General features: G+C 41.2%; 1 protein-coding gene across 2 annotated transcripts in view; it reads left to right on the top strand.

Moving 5' to 3' along the window:
• Nucleotides 1-18,366, top strand: part of LOC115197215 (LHFPL tetraspan subfamily member 6 protein) — a 70,250-nt gene that overhangs the window by 11,032 nt on the left and 40,852 nt on the right. For both annotated transcript variants that reach the window (XM_029758541.1, XM_029758540.1), the window contains one exon: nt 869-1,419. In XM_029758541.1, coding sequence (XP_029614401.1) covers nt 1,035-1,419 — 385 coding nt within the window. In that variant the 5' untranslated portion in view covers nt 869-1,034. The remainder of the gene's footprint in view (nt 1-868; nt 1,420-18,366) is intronic.

The following is an 18,366-nucleotide window of genomic DNA, read 5'->3' as shown; positions in this document are numbered from 1 at the left end:
CTTCTTCACGACAATGTCTGTGTGGGTGGACCATTTCATATGGACGCTGAGGAACTTCAAGCTTTTCACCTACACTTTGTCTTCATTTTGTTGACTTAAAGGGAGAGGTTATTTTTCTGTACCTCTTTGCCAGGGCCCTCACCTTCTCCCTGTAGGCTGTCTCGTCATTGTTGGTATTCAGGCCTACTACTGTCGTTTGCAAACTTGATGATTGAGTTGGAGGCGTGCGTGGCCACACAGTCATGGGTGAACAACTGTAGTCAATGAACAGAATTTTTACATAGGTATTCCTCTTGTCCAGATGGGATAGGGAATTGTACAGTGCATCGTCTGTGGACCTCTTGGGGTGGAATGTAAATTGAACTGAGTCTAGCGTGTCCGGAAAGGTGGAGGTGATATGATCCTTAACTAGCCTCTAACTGGGAAATGATATTGGCTTAGTGGAGGCGTTACTTAAAATGTTAAAGCTGATACAATTCATATCTGGTTGGTCTCTGTCAGCACGTGGTCCTATGTGACAACAAATGTTGTAGTTCTTAATGGATCCCTATTTATTTAAATATCTACATTTGTAGCGAATGTTAAAATAATTCACAGTGGGGATCAAACTTATTCATAATGAACTCATTTTAGAGGCCAAAATTGTTCTGGTGATCTTAATTTATTTACAAACATTTTCTAGGGCAGACCAGGGCTTTTGGCACTGCTCGGTTGCTACGCAGTATTCGACCAGCAGAGTTCATTACTTCCCGCTCCAAACCTGACACGTGGGCCTGCATGTATCCAGTGGCAGTACAGTTGTCATTCCTGTCTGAACCTCAACTGTCTCTCTCTTCTCCCTTTCTTTTCTCTCAATCTTTCTCACCAGGGATCACCACACAGAGAAGAGGTGGGAAGAGGAACACTGCTGGTGTTAACCTGGATATTATCCATCAACAACAGAGCTGCTGATGTCGATATAAAAAGCAATAAACTTCTGAGAAGAAAAAAAAAGTAAAAATTGGGTGGTCATCGTTGTGGCTGGTTACTGAGATATGGCTTCTAGCCTAACAAGTGCGGGCGTGGTGTGGGCCCTGCTCTCCTTCCTGTGTGCGGCGGCCTCTTGCGTGGGTTTCTTCATGCCCTATTGGCTCCTAGGGTCCCAGATGGGTAAACCTGTCTCCTTCGGGACCTTCCGGAGGTGCTCGTACCCGGTGCGTGATGAGGCTCGCCAGGTCATGGTGATGCTGGAGCAGTGTGGACGCTACGCCTCGTTCCAGGGCATCCCTAGTCTGGAATGGAGGATTTGTACAGTGATAATCGGGTTGGGCTGTGGCCTGCTGCTCCTGGTGGCGCTCACGGCCCTCATGGGATTCTGTTTGTCTGATCTCATCTCCAGGACCATTGGACGCGTGGCCGGGGGCATCCAGTTTTTTGGGGGTAAGTTAAAATCATCAAGTCACAGCCTGCTGTTGCTTTTTAAGTGATTTGAAAATTGGATAATGATGGATGGATTGGTGGATGAATGGGTGAGTGGGTGGGTCGGGGATGGATGGATGGATGAAGGCAGGGGTTAAAGTTCTCCATATAGATTTTTTACATTTTAAAATGTAAAAGGACTGGAATTCATCAAACTAGTAGTTAAATACATGTACAAAATTATCATCTTTCCTTAAAAGCATGATGGTCATTACTTTTTTACTTGAAAGGGGAGGTTAACTTGGCCCCACAGACAATCAATCTGAGATTAACTTACATTTCAGTCATAGGATTTTATATTTTTTTTGCTGAAAGAATGAGTACCCTCTTAGAATTAGTGTCGACTCAAGGAACCCTGAAGATCCTCAAGCAACCCCTGGAGTTCCTCAAGGAGCTATTGCCAGTTAATGGTTCATATTTGCACTTTCAGTTAGTTGAGGTGTTCTTGGAGGATCCTTTAATGGTTCAATATAGCAATGGGTTTCTGGAGGAACCCTGGAGTGTTGAGGTGACAGTATTAATGTCACACCGGCAGTCATGATCTGCTCTTAAAAAAAAAATCATTTAAATAATGATTGTGCCGTTGTACAATACATAGCCTACCGCATATTACGCATGGAAGAAAAATATAAAGCTGATTTAACATGTCTTTGGTACATACAGTGCCATCAGAAAATATTCATATCCCTTGATTTATTCCACATTTAGTTGTTACAGCCTTGAATTCAAAATTGATAATCTTTTTTTTCTCACCCATCTACACAAGATACCTCTTAATAACAAAGTGAAAACGTGTTATTTATTTATTTTTTACCCCCTTTTTCTCCCCAATTTCGTGGTATCCAAATGTTAGTAGTTACTGTCTTGTCTCATCGCTACAACTCCCACACGGACTCGGGAGAGGTGAAGGTCGAGAGCCATGCGTCCTCCGAAACACGACCCAACCAAGCCGCACTGCTTCTTAACACAGTGCGCATCCAACCCGGAAGCCAGCCGCACCAATGTGTCGGAGGAAACACCATACACCTAGTGACCTGGTCAGCGTGCACTGCGCCCGGCCCGCCACAGGAGTCGCTAGTGCGCGATGAGACAAGGATATCCCTGCCGGCCAAACCCTCCCTAACCCGGACTACACTAGGCCAATTGTGCGCCGCCCCATGGCCCTCCCGGGCGCGGCCGGCTGCGACAGAGCCTAGGCTCGAACCCAGAGTCTCTGGTGGCAGTGCTTTAGACCACTACGCCACCCGGGAGGCCCATGAAAACATGTTTTTATAAATTTGTGCAAATGTATTGAAAGTTAAATACAGAATTATATCTAATTTACATATGTCTTCACACCCCTGAGTGAATACTTTGTAGAAGCACCTTTGGCAGCGATTACAGCTGTGAGTCTCTAAGAGCTTTCTATACCTAAATTGTGCAAAATTTGATCATTATTCTTTTCAAAATTCTTCAAGGTCTGTCAAAGTGGTTGTTGATCATTGCTAGACAACCATTTTCAGGTCTTGCCATAGATTTTCAATTAGATTTAAGTCAAAACTGTAACTCGGCCACTCACGAACATTCACTGTCTTCTTGGTAAGCAACTCCAGTGTAGATTTGGCCTTGTGTTTTAGGTTATTGTCCTGTTGAAAGGTGACTTAATCTCCAAGTGTCTGGTGGAAAGCAGACTAGACCAGGTTTTCCTCTGGGATTTTGCCTGTGTTTAGCTCCATTCCGTTTCCTTTATTATCCTGATAAACTTCCCAGTCCTTAACGATTACAAGCATACCCATAACATGATACCGCCACCACTATGCTTAAAAATATGGAGAGTGGTACTCAGTAATGTGTTGTATTGGATTTGCCCCAATCATAGGACTTTGTATTCAGGACACAAAGTTAATTGCTTTGCCACATTTGTTGCAGTATTACTTGTGCCTTGTTGCAAACAGGATGTATGTTTTGGAATATTTTTTATTCTGTACAGACTTCCTTCTTTTTACTCTGTCAATTAGGTTAGTATTGTGTTTTAACTACAATATTGTTGATCTATCCTCACTTTTCTCCTATCACAGCCATTAAACTCTGTAACTGTTTTAATGTCACCGTTGGCCTCATGGTGGAATCCCTGAGCGGTTTCCTTCCTCTCCGGAAGGACGCCTGAGTTCGGAAGGACGCCTGTATCTTTGTAGTGACTGGGTGTGTAGAAACAGCATCCGAAGTGTAATTAATAACTTCAACCATGATCAAAGGGATATTCAGTGTCTGCTTTTTTTTCTTCATTTTGACCCATCTACCAATAGGTGCCCTTTGCAAGGCATTGGAAAACCTCCCTGGTCCTTGTGGTTAATTTGTGTTTGAAATACACTGCTCGACTAAGGGACTTACAGATCATTGTGTGTGGGGTACAGAGATTAGGTAGTCATTAAATACTCATGTTAAACACTATTTTACACAGAGTGAGTCCATGCAGCTTATTATGTGACTTGTTAAGAATAGTCTTGAATTTGTGGTCTGTATATTTTATAATTTTGTTTAGTATACCATCAACACAACAGGCCTTTTTGGGTTGGAGGGTTTGTATTTTGTACTGTAGCTCATCCAATGTAATTGGAGAATCCAATTGGTTCTGGTAATCATTAACTGACTCTAAGTTTGGTCAATTATATTCTATGTTTTTGGTTGGATAGGTTTACATTTTGAATTTTTTTTTGCATTCTTTATCAAACCATTTGGCATTGTTGTTAATTTTCTTAGGTTTTATGCTTGAATTTAAATTTGGTGTGTTAGCTGATAGGTCAAATATACTGTTCATGATTCCTACTGCTAAGTTTACACCTTAACTATTACAGTGAAATATTTTGCCCAGGAAGTTGTCTAGGAGGGATTGGATTTGTTATTGGCCAATAATTTTTTGGTAGGCTTCTACAATACCCTCCTTCCATCTATAGCATTTCTTAGCAGCATGCAGTTTGTTTGGCTTCGATGCTTCATAAGTATTGCTCTGTTTACATTTACATTTTAGTCATTTAGCAGACGCTCTTATCCAGAGCGACTTACAGTAGTGAATGCATACATTTCATACATTTTATTTCATTTCATGCATTTTATTTATTATTTTTTGTATTATTATTTTTTATTTTTTGTACTGGCCCCCCGTGGGAATTGAACCCACAACCCTGGCGTTGCACACACCATGCTGGCGTTGCAAACACCATGCTCTACCAAATGAGCCATAGGGAAGCTCTGTTCAAGTAGATTGTGATAATTATTATAGTTATATATTTATTATTATATAGTATTGTGGTCTGATAGGGGTGTTAGTTGGCTAAATGTGAACGCCCTGAGAGACTCTGAGTTGTGGTCGGTGATAAAGTAGTCTAAAGTACAAATGCAAAGAGATGAGTTATAGGTGTACCTACCGTAGGGGTCCCCTCGAAGCCTACCATTGACTATGTACAGACCCATCGTGCGACAGAGCTGCAGGAGTTGTGACCGTTTTATTTTTTCATAGTTGTGTCTAGGGTGACATATTGGGGAGGAAATGCTGTCACCTCCCAGGTAGAGGGAGTGTCAGGTCTTGTCTAGTTTTTGCATTTAGGTCACCACAGACTAGTACATGTCCCTGGGCCTGGAAATGGTTGATCTCTCCTCTAGGGTGTAGAAGCTGTCACCATTAAAGTATAGGGATTATATTGGGGGGATATAGGTAGCACTCTCTCTCTGATCCTGTAAAAAGCCTACTGAAAAGAAAGGTTTGAGGTTTCCCTGCACCATTACTGTTCCAGACTTAGACTGTGTCAACCTGTACGTCTCGGTGTCCTCAATGTCCAGTATTCTGGGTTAATACCCTCTCTCTTGACAGAGGGTTACTGTACTTTGATGGCCTCTGCATAGTGGTGTGAGGCCTCTGTCTTTGGGAGGAGGAAGCAGGCTTTTGGTGCTCTGCTGCCATTATTGTATTCAAGGAAATTCACACCTCTCACTTCACAATATCAGTGAAAATAGAAGTTGCTGCCGTGAGACTGTTTGTCATCCTAAATTCTGTTCTCTGGTCTGTTCTAAATTATATTCTATGGTCCATGCACTGGTTCTTACATGCCAGTGATGTGCGTTGAGGCCAGATTTACTCACAAATACACTCTGAGTAGCTCTAAAAAGTCAATTTTATTCTATGCAAATGACAGCCTATGTATTATTGGGCATTTTTTCCAGGATGAATCAGCTAAGAAACATGCTAATATAGGGATTTCTAGTTGTTTGAAAATGAGGTGGAGAGTAAACTGTAGTATTTCTTCCACATGAAGAAATACTACAGTTTACTATCCACCTCATTTTCAAACGCTTTTAAAGCAAGGAAGTCACACGGAAACTATGGATACAACTTCCTCCGCTATCTCGCTGATGATGCGTGCAACTAGAAATCCCTATATTATCATGTTTTTGTTAGCTAATACATCCTGAAAAAATATACCATATTACTGGCCTGCTAATGTGCCTTGACCTTGTAGGCTAAACTGCAGAGATAAAAAACATAACTGATCCAAATGGTTGCCCAATCAGGCAGGCTATTTGCACTTATTTTGAAATGAATATGTATTCAAAACGCCAGGTTTGTGTGGTTATTCAAATGACATAAGCTATTCTCTGCAGTTTACAGCCTAGACTAGAGTTTTGTACTTACTTGAAAACAATAACATTCTTCAGTACATTGTGTTATTGTAACCTAGGTAGGATACATTTCTTGGGCCTAAAAACCTGAAACAACAGGGTAGCTTTTGGAGCTGTTACCTGGGGACTGGGAGGGAGTGCACTCAGCGCAGCCTCGGGAGTGCACATAGTGTAGGCTACCTATGATTTCGTTATCTGATTAAAAAAATAAAAAAACTATTTCACTGTTTAAATAGACTGGATATATTCACTGCAGTATTAAGTCTAACATTGAGCTTGTGAATTATGGGCTTATATGCATACGCTTCTAGGCTATAGGCTACATCTCGAGCCTGTCTGTCTTTGTACACACATGGCCTCTCCGCTGACCCAGTTATTCCTCTTGAGTCTTTTGGAGTTCCTGAAAAATGCAGAAGTTTGTTGGACACTTATTTATACGCGTTTTCTTTAGTCTACTAATAGCCTATTGGACGAGAGATGCACGCTTGCTCTTGCTTGCTGAACGTAAAATAGTCCACAGCATTAAGAACGGGCAGGGAGTTGGATAGAAGAAGCCCTTATTTTCCTATAAGTGAATCTTAACACTGGGCTACATCCTGACAGAATATATCATATGAGTGGCCTGCTAATGTATCTTTCTGGACCTTTTTAAACTGTTGAGAATAGACCCAAACTGATCCAAATGGTTGCATAATCAGGCCTAGGTTGTAGGCCTATGTAGTTATTTCGGCATGATACAAAACAGGACGTTTGAGCGGTTATTCAAATTAGCCTATATCACTGCATTATACAGCCTATGGACAATAATTGCGTACTCACTTGATAACAATAATACATTCATCATTATTATAACCCAGGTTAAAAAAATATAGGCCTAGGCCTAATCAATAGTAGAGCTTTGAGCTCCCGGGGACCACACGCTTGGAGGAACGCAGATCTGATGCAGATCTGCCATTTCATAATCTGTTCACTTTTGTTTCTTGCATTTTGACTGGTAAATATTGATATTTATCCCATATCCCAAATATCTAGCTCATATTTAACTTCTCACTTTGGCTACACATCACAAGACTCTCTCTTCCAGCTGTTCCCTTGCGCAACTGGCTATAGCAGGGGTAGGCAACCCTGGTCCTGGAGTGCCAAGCAGGCTCTTCATGTTTTTGATTTAACCGACCTGGAAGATCTGGTGTGTTGAATTTAGGCAATCATTGAACTGATCAATTAGCTCAGTTGGTCAGCTGTGGTGCCTAGTTGGAATAAAATCCTGCAATACCTGCGGCACTTCAGGAACAGTGTTCCCTACCGCCGGGCTATAGACTATGCAAGCCTCTCTGCAATAGGCCATTTCTCTTTTTGTGAAATCCCAGGAATAGCTATAGTAAAAGCTATAGGACATTTATTTGTATAATTGCTTTATACAAGGCTTAATAGCCTATTCGGGGGAAATAGTTAAAATAATGTATATGCCAATGTGCTGTGGCAATGGATAAAATGTTTCCAGTGCCAGTGTTTGGTTAATTGACCCTTTCTCTCCACCGTGTAATTCAAATATCCTGTTTGCCTATATAACAGGTTCCACGGGTGAGCAGAGCTGAGTGCAGCTTGACAGGTGCTCCTGCCTGTTATTTGTCCGTGAGGCGAGTACACAGCCGTATTGACCTCGAACAAGCGCTGAGTCGATGGACATTTGGAAGTAGTCAGAAAAACAATGCCCCTCTCATACTCAGCACACATCTTTTCAACATGACGAGATGATGCTTTATCAATAGCCAGGCTATATCCCAAACCAGTGGTCATCATTATCAATATGCGGTTTCAACTCAACATCAATTCCTTACGAACCCTTCCATGCCACTCCTGAACAACACATGTGATTCAAATGTCATTCAAACAAATACGACAATCTTGAATTGTCAGTAGAATATGAAATGTGAGAACTCACTTTCTCTAGGTCCCCTGGTCGTTCACAAATAGCAACCACTTGGTTCTCCTGATCCACTTCAGAAAGAATACAATTCCTTTCCTTCTCAGTCCTGCCGTCTACCTTTACTCTACCACTCTTCCACTCTGATATTGCAAATGAGGTGTTATATTATTTAAACTTGGAAAATTGTTTGAGGTGCAAAAGTGTCCATTTATCAGGTAACAGGTTGTTTTTTTTGCTCACTATTTAGCTTTGTTCAGTTCAAAGGGGATGGGCCCACCAAATTATGTAGACACATAATGTAAAATGTACACAGTTTACCCCAGGGAAATACCCACACAACATGTCTAGGCAATACGCATGCTCAAAATATGAAATTGGCTCGAATGAAGCTACTTCAAGCTAGGCAAAGCAGAGATGCGTATGCTGACCCTTTGCATTAACGCTCAAACTACCGACTGGGGTCATTTTGAACCAAGAAGAATATTTTTTTTATCATAGCCCAAAGGTGGTTTATTCAATTCTTCCAATTTTTCATGATGTTGTCAATCAACTTGTTCTTAATACATTACAGTGCATTCCGAAGGTGTTCAGACCCCTTGACTTTTTCCAAATTATGTTACGTCACAGCCTTATTCTAAATTTGATTAAATTGTTTTTCCCCCTCATCAATCTACACACAATACCCCATAATGACAAAGCTAAAAACAGGTTTTTATACATTTTTGCAAATGTATAGAAAAAACATCACATTTACGTACGTATTCGGACCCTCTACTCAGTACTTTGTTGAAGCACCTTTGTCAGCGATTGCAGCCTTGAGTGTTCTTGGGTATGACGCTACAAGCTTTACACACTGTATTTGGGACGTTTCTCACATTCTTTTCTGCAGATCCTCAAGCTCTGTCAGGTTGGATGGGGAGTGTCGCTGCCCAGCTATTTTAAAGGTCTTTTCAGAGATGTTCAATCGAGTTCGGGTTCTGGCTGGACCACTCAAGTACATTCAGAGACTTGTCCCGAAGCCACTGCTGTGTGCTTAGGGTCGTTGTCCTGTTGGAAGGTGAACCTTCACCCTAGTCTGAGGTGCTGACTGCTCCGGAGCAGGTTTTCATCAAGGATCTCTCTGTACTTTGCTCCGTTCGTCTTTCCCTCGGTCCTGACTAGCTTCCCAGTCCCTGCCGCTGAAAAACATCCCCACAGCATGATGCTGCCACTAACTATGATTTACGGTATCCTCAGAGGGTGGAGTGATCTTGATCTTATAGGTCAAGTGGTATAAGTAATTGGTAGAACTGTAATACAGAAACCAGCTACCATCTGAATGTGCACATAGTGCTTTATTGTGTGTATTCTCCGAATAAGTTATTCTATGGAAAATTTTATATAAATACCAAAAGTAAATATGCACTTAGTACTAATGTGGATTGTGCTTTGGAAAAAATCTGAACATTTATTAAAAAAAAGTGTGTTTTTGTTTTACAGAATATTCTACATAACTGTCTTTTGGTTTAAAAAAAATCTAACATTATTTACATGTCTAATGATGTTTTTGATAAGAATTAAGTAGATATTTTGCTGTGATTAGTTTATTTTTCAAATAGTTTCTTCTTGGGGTCAAACTGACCCCAGTTGGTAATCCATGTATGTAAAATATGTTCGTAATGTGAGGGTTAACAGTGACTGGAGTCAGGAAAGGCTGCAAAGGATTTGAATGGCTTTGAATGAATGTAAAGAAAGGCATGAATAGCCTGGTGCCTTTCCTGAGGTTTAATATGGTTTTAGAAAATGTTGAGATTTTGAGCATAAAAAAAACAACAGAATGATTGAGAAAAACATTACATAACAATGTGACTTTTTTTGTAGCTTTTCCTAACAGCTTTTTAATGAGATTATCACAGGGCAAGCACTTCCCACCCTGCCTAACCTAACTGCATGTCACTGTTACATGATTCGAAATACACTTTTTAGATGTTTTGCCAATTATGCACATATCTGATTTCCCTAATATGTAAATAGCAAAGAACCACATGGAATCTGATCTTTTGATTTCTGATTTATACCATCTCCGTATGTAGATCTGAATCATGATACAAACCCGATGCTCCATATGTGACCCCTGTCTGGACACTCAGATCTGATTTTTCTTTTTTGCTCTGAAGTGTGTATTTTATTTTTTTCTTCACATGATCTGCAGTTACCATGGCAACCACACCAACATTTAAAGGAGCAGTGACAGGAAATTAGCATTGCATCTGTGTGCTACTTTAGAGGCTACATCAGCATGAATGTGTAAATCTGATAAAGGTCACATGTAAAACTGAGTCTGAAAAAATATTATATATAGAAATAAAATCAGATTTGGTTCTTAGGCTGGTTGTGTAAACAATTTGTGGTTTAGTGCTCTGGGATATTTATCTTACGTTATCGCTGACTGTGATTGTGATGGTGGCTCTACCTTTAAGTGCTAGATAGGATTTTGTTATTTCATTAGGTGCTGGTTTTCAACCACAGCACCACACAACACAGCAGAATACAACACACTGCGCACCACTGTGTCTGGATTGGTTAGGGCTGCCTGTTTTGCATGCTTTAAGTCATGAAGGATGAGGTTCAGATGAAGCCTTACATAGGTAATTTTTCACTGTTTCAGACAATTTACGAGTTATCCAAATATCCAGCAACCAACAGAAAAAGCTAAACCAAAGCTGTGAAATTGATTTTATTCTCTTGAGAGGCTATATCACCACCTGGTCAAACACAATTGTGTGCTCTTCAGTATTTCTGCTTTTTGAAGTGAGAGAGAGGAAAATAATAATATTCTTCATGGTAATAACAAAGTTTTCAAAAACTTTAAGTCCTTCATTACATATTATTTTACACATTATTGCGCATATCTGTTCTGTCTATTTGTATGTCTCTCTGTCTCTTCCTCTATCCATCTATTGCGTCGTACATATCCGCAGGTGGTACTTGTCTGCTCATCTCACACCGAATCCCTCTAGTTTATCTTTCCTTCTCCCTGGTCTCAAACTCTGGTCTTTTGAAATATAGCACTGTCCTCTCTGCAACCAGTCTCTCATTTCTTTCCCACACAGGGCCCTAATGTACAGTATGGCCCTGTAGTTCATCAAGCGAGAGAGGGGGGGAGGAGGAGAGAGGGGAGGAGAGAGAGGGGGAAGGAGCGAGGTTGAGAGAGAGAGGAAGGGAGAGCGAAAAAGGAAGTGGAGCGGGAGGGAGAGAGAGGAGTAAGAGTGAGGTGAAGAGACGAGGGGAATGGAAGGAGAGGGAGGGAAGGCAAGCAGGAAGGAATAGCAGCAGAGTGACAGGGTAGACAGAACTGGGTCTAAATTTGGATTCACCAATAGAGTCTGAATGTACTGCTGTGGAAATGATACCAGTCTCAATGCGACACTCACACGAGTAAATGTGTAAATTATCCTCCTATAGACGTCCTTCTTGATAAAATAATGGGAGACTTGAAAGAAAACAAATGTTCACATTAATTGCGGTAGCGGCAACATTATGTACAAAAATAGATTAAAAATAAGTTACGAACAACGCAGATAAAAGAAACAATCATTTGGGGGCACGTAAAACGTCTGGCTTCTGCTCCGGCGCCATTTTACAACTAATGTCGTTAGTAAAGATAGAAAAAAGTAAGTGGCCTAGTTTTTTTTGTTGGAGAGGCTTCCATTAAAGAACACCCTCTGTGTTATGTTAGACTGGGAGCTCTTTATCCACAATATAGCAGGGGGTATAAATTCAGAACATATACGTTGTTTCCAGCAACAGACTATGATCAGTAATATCAAAAGCCTCATTGAAGTCGAACAAAACAGCCCCCACAATCTTTTTATCGTCAATTTCTCTCAGCAATCATCAGTCATTTGTGTAAATGCTCTGCTTGTTGAATGTCCTTCCATATGAGCATGCTGAAATTCTGTTGTCAATTTGTTTACTGTGAAATAGCATTGTATCTGGTCAAACAATTTATTTTTCAAAAAGTTTACTAAGGGTTGGTAACAGGCTGATTGGTCGGCTATTTGAGCCAGTAAAGGGGGCTTTACTATTCTTAGGTAGTGGAATTACTTTTGCCTCCCTCCAGGCCTGATGGCACACACTCTCTAGTAGGCTTAAATTGAAGATGTAGCAAATAAGAGTGGCAATATAGTCCCCTATTATCCTCAGTAATTTTCCATCCAAGTTGTCAGACCCCGGTGTCTTGTCATTGTTGATAGACAACAGACATTTTTTCACTTCTTCCACACTTACTTTACTGAATTCAAAATTACAATGCTTGTCTTTCATAATTTGGTCTGATATACTTTGATGTGTAGTGCCAGCATTTGTTGCTGGCATGTCATGACGAAGTTTGCTAATCATGCCAATGAAATAAATCATTAAAGTAGTTGGCAATATCAGTGGGATTTGTGATGGATGAGCCATCTGATTCAATGAATGATGGAGCAGAGTTTGCCTTTTTGCCAAAATTGTCATTTAAGGTTCTCCAAAGGTTTTTCTATCATTCTTTGTCATTTTTCTTTGTTTCATAGTGTAGTGTCTTCTTCTTTTTAATCAGTTTAGTCACATGATTTCTCCATTTGCAGTACATTTGCCAATCGGTTCTACAGCCAGACCTATTTGCTATCTCTTTTGCCTCATCCCTCTCAACCATGCAATTTTTTAATTCCTCATCAATCCACATGGGATTTAATGTTTTATTTTTTTAAAAACTTCTATGGGCTACGTGGGACGCTAGCCTGCGGGACACAGCCAGTGAAATATCTGGGCGGCAAATTCAAAAACAACAAAATGTCATAATTCAACTTTCTCAAACACAACTATTTTACACCATTTTAAAGATACACTTCTTAATGTAACCACATTGTCCGATTTCAAAAAGGCTTTACAGCGAAAGCAAACATTAGATTATGTTAGGAGAGTACATAGACAAAAATAATCACACAGCCATTTTCCAAGCAAGGACATGTGTCAATAAAACCCAAAACACAGCTAAATGAAGCACTAACCTTTGACGATCTTCATCAGATGACACTCCTAGGACATTATGTTACACAATACATGTATGTTTTGTTCGATAAAGTTCATATTTATATCCAAAAACAGCATTTTACATTGGCGCGTGATGTTCAGAAAATGTATTCCCACCAAAACTTCTGGTGAATGTGCACATAAATTTACTCATCATAAACGTTGACAAAATATCTAACAATTATTTAAAGAATTATAGATAGACTACCCCTGAATGCAACCGCTGTGTCAGATTTTAAAATAGCTTTACAGAGAAAGTACATTTTTCAATATTCTGAGTACATAGCTCAGCCATCACGTTGAGCTATTCAGACACCCGCCAAGTTCGGGGCAACCTAAACTCAGAATTAGTATTAGAAATATGCTCTTACCTTTGCTGATCTTCGTCAGAATGCACTCCCAGGACTGCTACTTCCACAATAAATGTTGTTTTTGTTCTAAATAATACATATTTATGTCCAAATACCTCCGTTTTGTTTGTGCATTCAGAGCACTATCCAAAGGCATAACGCGCAAGCGCGGTACCAGAGACAAAGTCAAAATGTTCCGATACCGTACTTAGAAGCATGTTAAACGCTGTTTAAAATCAATCTTTATGGTATTTTTAACATAAAATTGAGATGATATTCCAACCGGACAATAGCGTATTCATTCAAGGAGAAAAAGGAACGGCGTGCTTGCGTGACCACGCATATCCAATCCCTTTGTCCACAGGCAGTCCACTCAGAAACTGAGCTCCTATTATCTGCCCAGTAACAGGAGAAGGCTGAAACAACTTTCTGAAGGCTTTTGACAGCCAATGGAAGCCTTAGGAAGTGCAACATAACCCCACAGATACTGTAGTTTCGAAAGGGACTAGAAAGAACTACAATTCTCAGATCCTCCACTTCCTGGTTGACTTTTTCTCAGGTTTTTGCCTGCCATATGAGTTCTGTTATACTCATAGACACCATTCAAACAGTTTTAGAAACGTCAGTGTTTTCTATCCAAATCTACTAATAATATGAATATTATAGTTTCTGAAGCCACTCCTCAGTAAAAGGCACATGACAGCCTGCTTGGAGTTTGCCAAAAGGCACCTAAAGGACTCTCAGAACATGAGAAACAAGATTCACTGGTCTGATGAAACCAAGATTGAACTCTTTGGCTTGAATTCCAAGCGTCACGTCTGGAGGAAACCAGGCACTGCTCATCATCTGGCCAATACCATCCTTAAGGTGAAGCATGGTGGTGGCAGCATCATGCTGTGAGGATGTTTTTCAGCGGGAGGGACTGGGAGACTAGTCAGGATCGAAGGAAAGATGAACGGAGCAAAGTACAGAGAGATCCTTGATGAAAACCTGCTCCGGAGCACTCGGTATCTCAGACTGGGGTGATGGTTCCCTAATTACACAGCCAGGACAACATTTCACATTTTAGTCATTTAGCAGACGCTCTTATCCAGAGTGAATACATACATTTCAATTTTTCATTTGATGCATTTTTTTTTTGTACTGGCACCCCGTGGGAATCGACCCCACAACCCTGGCGTTGCACACACCATGCTGGCATTGCAAACACCATGCTCTACCAACTGAGCCACAGGGAAGACAATGCAGGAGTGGCTTCGGGACAAGTCTCGGATGGTCCTTGAGTGGCCCAGCCAGAGCCCAGACTTGAACCCAGTCAAGCATCTTTGGAGAGACCTGAAAATAGCTGTGAAGCGATACTCCCCATCCAACCTGACAGAGCTTGAGAGGATCTGCAGAGAAGAATGGGAGAAACTCCCCAAATACAGGTGTACCAAGCATGTAGTGTCATACCCGTCACACTGTAATCGCTGCTAAATTACTGAGTAAAGGGTCTGAATACTTACGTAAATGTGCCCATTTTATTTTTTTCCTTTGTCATTGTGTGGTATTGTGTGTAGATTAATTAGAGGACAAAATACTATTTAATACATTTTAGAATAAGGCTGTAACGTAACGAAAGTAAAGGGGTCTGAATACTTTCCGAATGTATGCCCAGGGCTTGAGCAGAGCAACATGCCCAACCCCCACTGATACACCCACCCAAGCCCCATCCTGCGAGCTACTGTAAGAGGTATGTATCAGATACTCAACATGCTCTGCTCCAACTGTAATGGGCCGAGCCTAAACAACATGAAAACAACACTAGACACTATGGAACACAAAGCTTTTACTATCTCATTCTGGAATAATAAAGTCTGAGGTCATCTGCCTTTAGCCTAAAGAGCAGGAACCCAGACTTCATCCAAAAAAATGGAAATACAGACATTATCATCCTACAAGAAACATGGTATGGAGGAGACGGATCCACCAAATTAGCAGTTGTGAAACAGTGAAGAGACTCAGGGGTTATGCTAATTTGGTATAGAGCAGACCTAACCAACTTTATTAAATTAGTCAAAACTGGAAATTAATAAGGAAATGATCTCAACAGAGAAAAATGTTCTCATATGTGCTTCTCCATCCTAGAAGGGGAGATCAACTATTTGCCCAGCGACATTTGTTGGATGAAAGCTGAATTGAGAATGTCATGGTTTATTAGTAATGTTAACATGTATTTGTGGATCAACAGAACTGCTGTATTCATGTGGGGAATCTCAAAATCAAATTGTATTTGTCACATGCGCTGAATACAACTGAATACAACCTTAAAGTGAAATGCTTATTTACAAGCCTTAACCAACAATTCAGTTTTAAGAAAATACCCCCATAAAAGTAAGAGACAACAAAATTATAGAGTAGCAGTAAATAACAATAGTGGGGCTATATACAGGGGGTAGTACAGAGTCAATGTGCGGGGGCACCAGTGTCGAGGTAATTGAGGTAATATGTACATGTCGGTTATTAGAGTGACTATGCATAGATAACAGTGAGTAGCAGCAGCGTTCGGGGGGGCAATGCAAATAGTCTAGGTAGACATTTGATTAGCTGTTCAGGAGTCTTATGGATTGGGGTAGAAGCTATTTAGGAGCCTATTGGACCTAGACTTGGTGCTCCAGTACAGCTTGCTGTGTGGTAGCAGAGAGAACAGTCTATGACTATGGTGGCTGGAGTCTTTGACAATTTTTAGGGCCTTCCTCTGACACGCCTGGTATAGAGGTCCTGGATGGCAAGAAGCTTGACCCCGGTGATGTATTGGGCTGTTCGAACTGCTACTCTCTGCTCATCATATATGCAAAGTCACTTCAACCATATCTACATGTACATACTACCTCAATCAGCCCGACTAACCGGTGTCTGTATGTAGCCTCGCTACTTTTATAGCCTCGCTACTGTGTATATAGCCTGTCTTTTTACTGTTTTATTTCTTTACTTACCTATTGTTCACCTAACACCTTTTTTTGCACTATTGGTTAGGACCTGTAAGTAAACATTTCACTGTAAGGTCTACACCTGTTGTATTCGGCACACGTGACAAACTTTGATTTGAAGTCGATCGATTATGATTTTTCAACGCTGATACTGACATCAATTATTGGAGGACCAAAAAAGCTGATACCGATTTAATCGTTTTTTTATTTATATATATATATATATATACTGCTCAAAAAAATAAAGGGAACACTTAAACAACACATCCTAGATCTGAATGAAAGAAATAATCTTATTAAATACTTTTTTTTTCTGACAACAAAATCACACAAAAATAATCAATGGAAATCCAATTTATCAACCGATGGAGGTCTGGATTTGGAGTCACACTCAAAATTAAAGTGGAAAACCACACTACAGGCTGATCCAACTTTGATGTAATGTCCTTAAAACAAGTCAAAATGAGGCTCAGTAGTGTGTGTGGCCTCCACGTGCCTGTATGACCTCCCTACAACGCCTGGGCATGCTCCTGATGAGGTGGCGGATGGTCTCCTGAGGAATCTCCTCCCAGACCTGGACTAAAGCATCCACCAACTCCTGGACAGTCTGTGGTGCAACGTGGCGTTGGTGGATGGAGCGAGACATGATGTCCCAGATGTGCTCAATTGGATTCAGGTCTGGGGACCGGGCGGGCCAGTCCATAGCATCAATGCTTTCCTCTTGCAGGAACTGCTGACACTCCAGCCACATGAGGTCTAGCATTGTCTTGCATTAGGAGGAACCCAGGGCCAACCGCACCAGCAACCCCCACCTGTGGACGTCGGGCCCTCATACCACCCTCATGGAGTCTGTTTCTGACCGTTTGAGCAGACACATGCACATTTGTGGCCTGCTGGAGGTCATTTTGCAGGGCTCTGGCAGTGCTCCTCCTGCTCCTCCTTGCACAAAGGCAGAGGTAGCGGTCCTGCTGCTGGGTTGTTGCCTCCACGTCTCCTGATGTACTGGCCTGTCTCCTGGTAGCGCCTCCATGCTCTGGACACTACGCTGACAGACACAGCAAACCTTCTTGCCACAGCTCGCATTGATGTGCCATCCTGGATGAGCTGCACTACCTGAGCCACTTGTGTGGGTTGTTGACTCCATCTCATGCTACCACTAGAGTGAAAGCACCGCCAGCATTCAAAAGTGACCAAAACAGCCAGGAAGCATAGGAACTGAGAAGTGGTCTGTGGTCACCACCTGCAGAACCACTCCTTTATTGGGGGTGTCTTGCTAATTGCCTATAATTTCCACCTGTTGTCTATTCCATTTTCACAACAGCATGTGAAATTTATTGTCAATCGGTGTTGCTTCCTAAGTGGACAGTTTGATTTCACAGAAGTGTGATTGACTTGGAGTTACATTGTGTTGTTTAAGTGTTCCCTTTATTTTTTTGAGCAGTGTATATCAACGAATTGGCGAGGGCACTAGAACAGACTGCAGCACCCGGCCTCACCCTTCTAGAATCTGAAGTCAAATGTCTACTGTTTGCTGATGATCTGGTGCTTCTGTCCCAAACCATTGAGGGCCTACAGCAGCACATAGATCTTCTGCATAGATTCTGTCAGACCTGGGCCCTGACAGTAAATCTCAAAATAAAGACAAAAATAATTGTGTTCCAAAAAAGTCCAGTTGCCAGGACCACAAATACAAATTCCATTTAGACACCGTTGTCCTTGAGCACACCTAAAAACATACCTACCTCAGCCTAAACAACAGCACCACAGGTAACTTCCACAAAGCTCTGAACGATCTATCTGAGAGACAAGGCAAGAAGGCCCTTCTACGCCATCAAAAACAATATAAAATTTGACATCCCAAATAGGATCAGGCTAAAAATACTTGAATCAGTTATAGAATCCATTGTCCTTTATGGTTGTGAGGTCTGCTCACCAACCAATAATTCACAAAATGGGAAAA

The sequence above is a fragment of the Salmo trutta genome, chromosome 7 (genome assembly GCF_901001165.1).
Source record: "Salmo trutta chromosome 7, fSalTru1.1, whole genome shotgun sequence".
Taxonomy (NCBI): Eukaryota; Metazoa; Chordata; class Actinopteri; order Salmoniformes; family Salmonidae; genus Salmo; species Salmo trutta.
The sequence above is the reverse complement of the archived record's forward strand: the minus strand, read 5'-3'. Positions and strand labels throughout refer to the sequence as shown.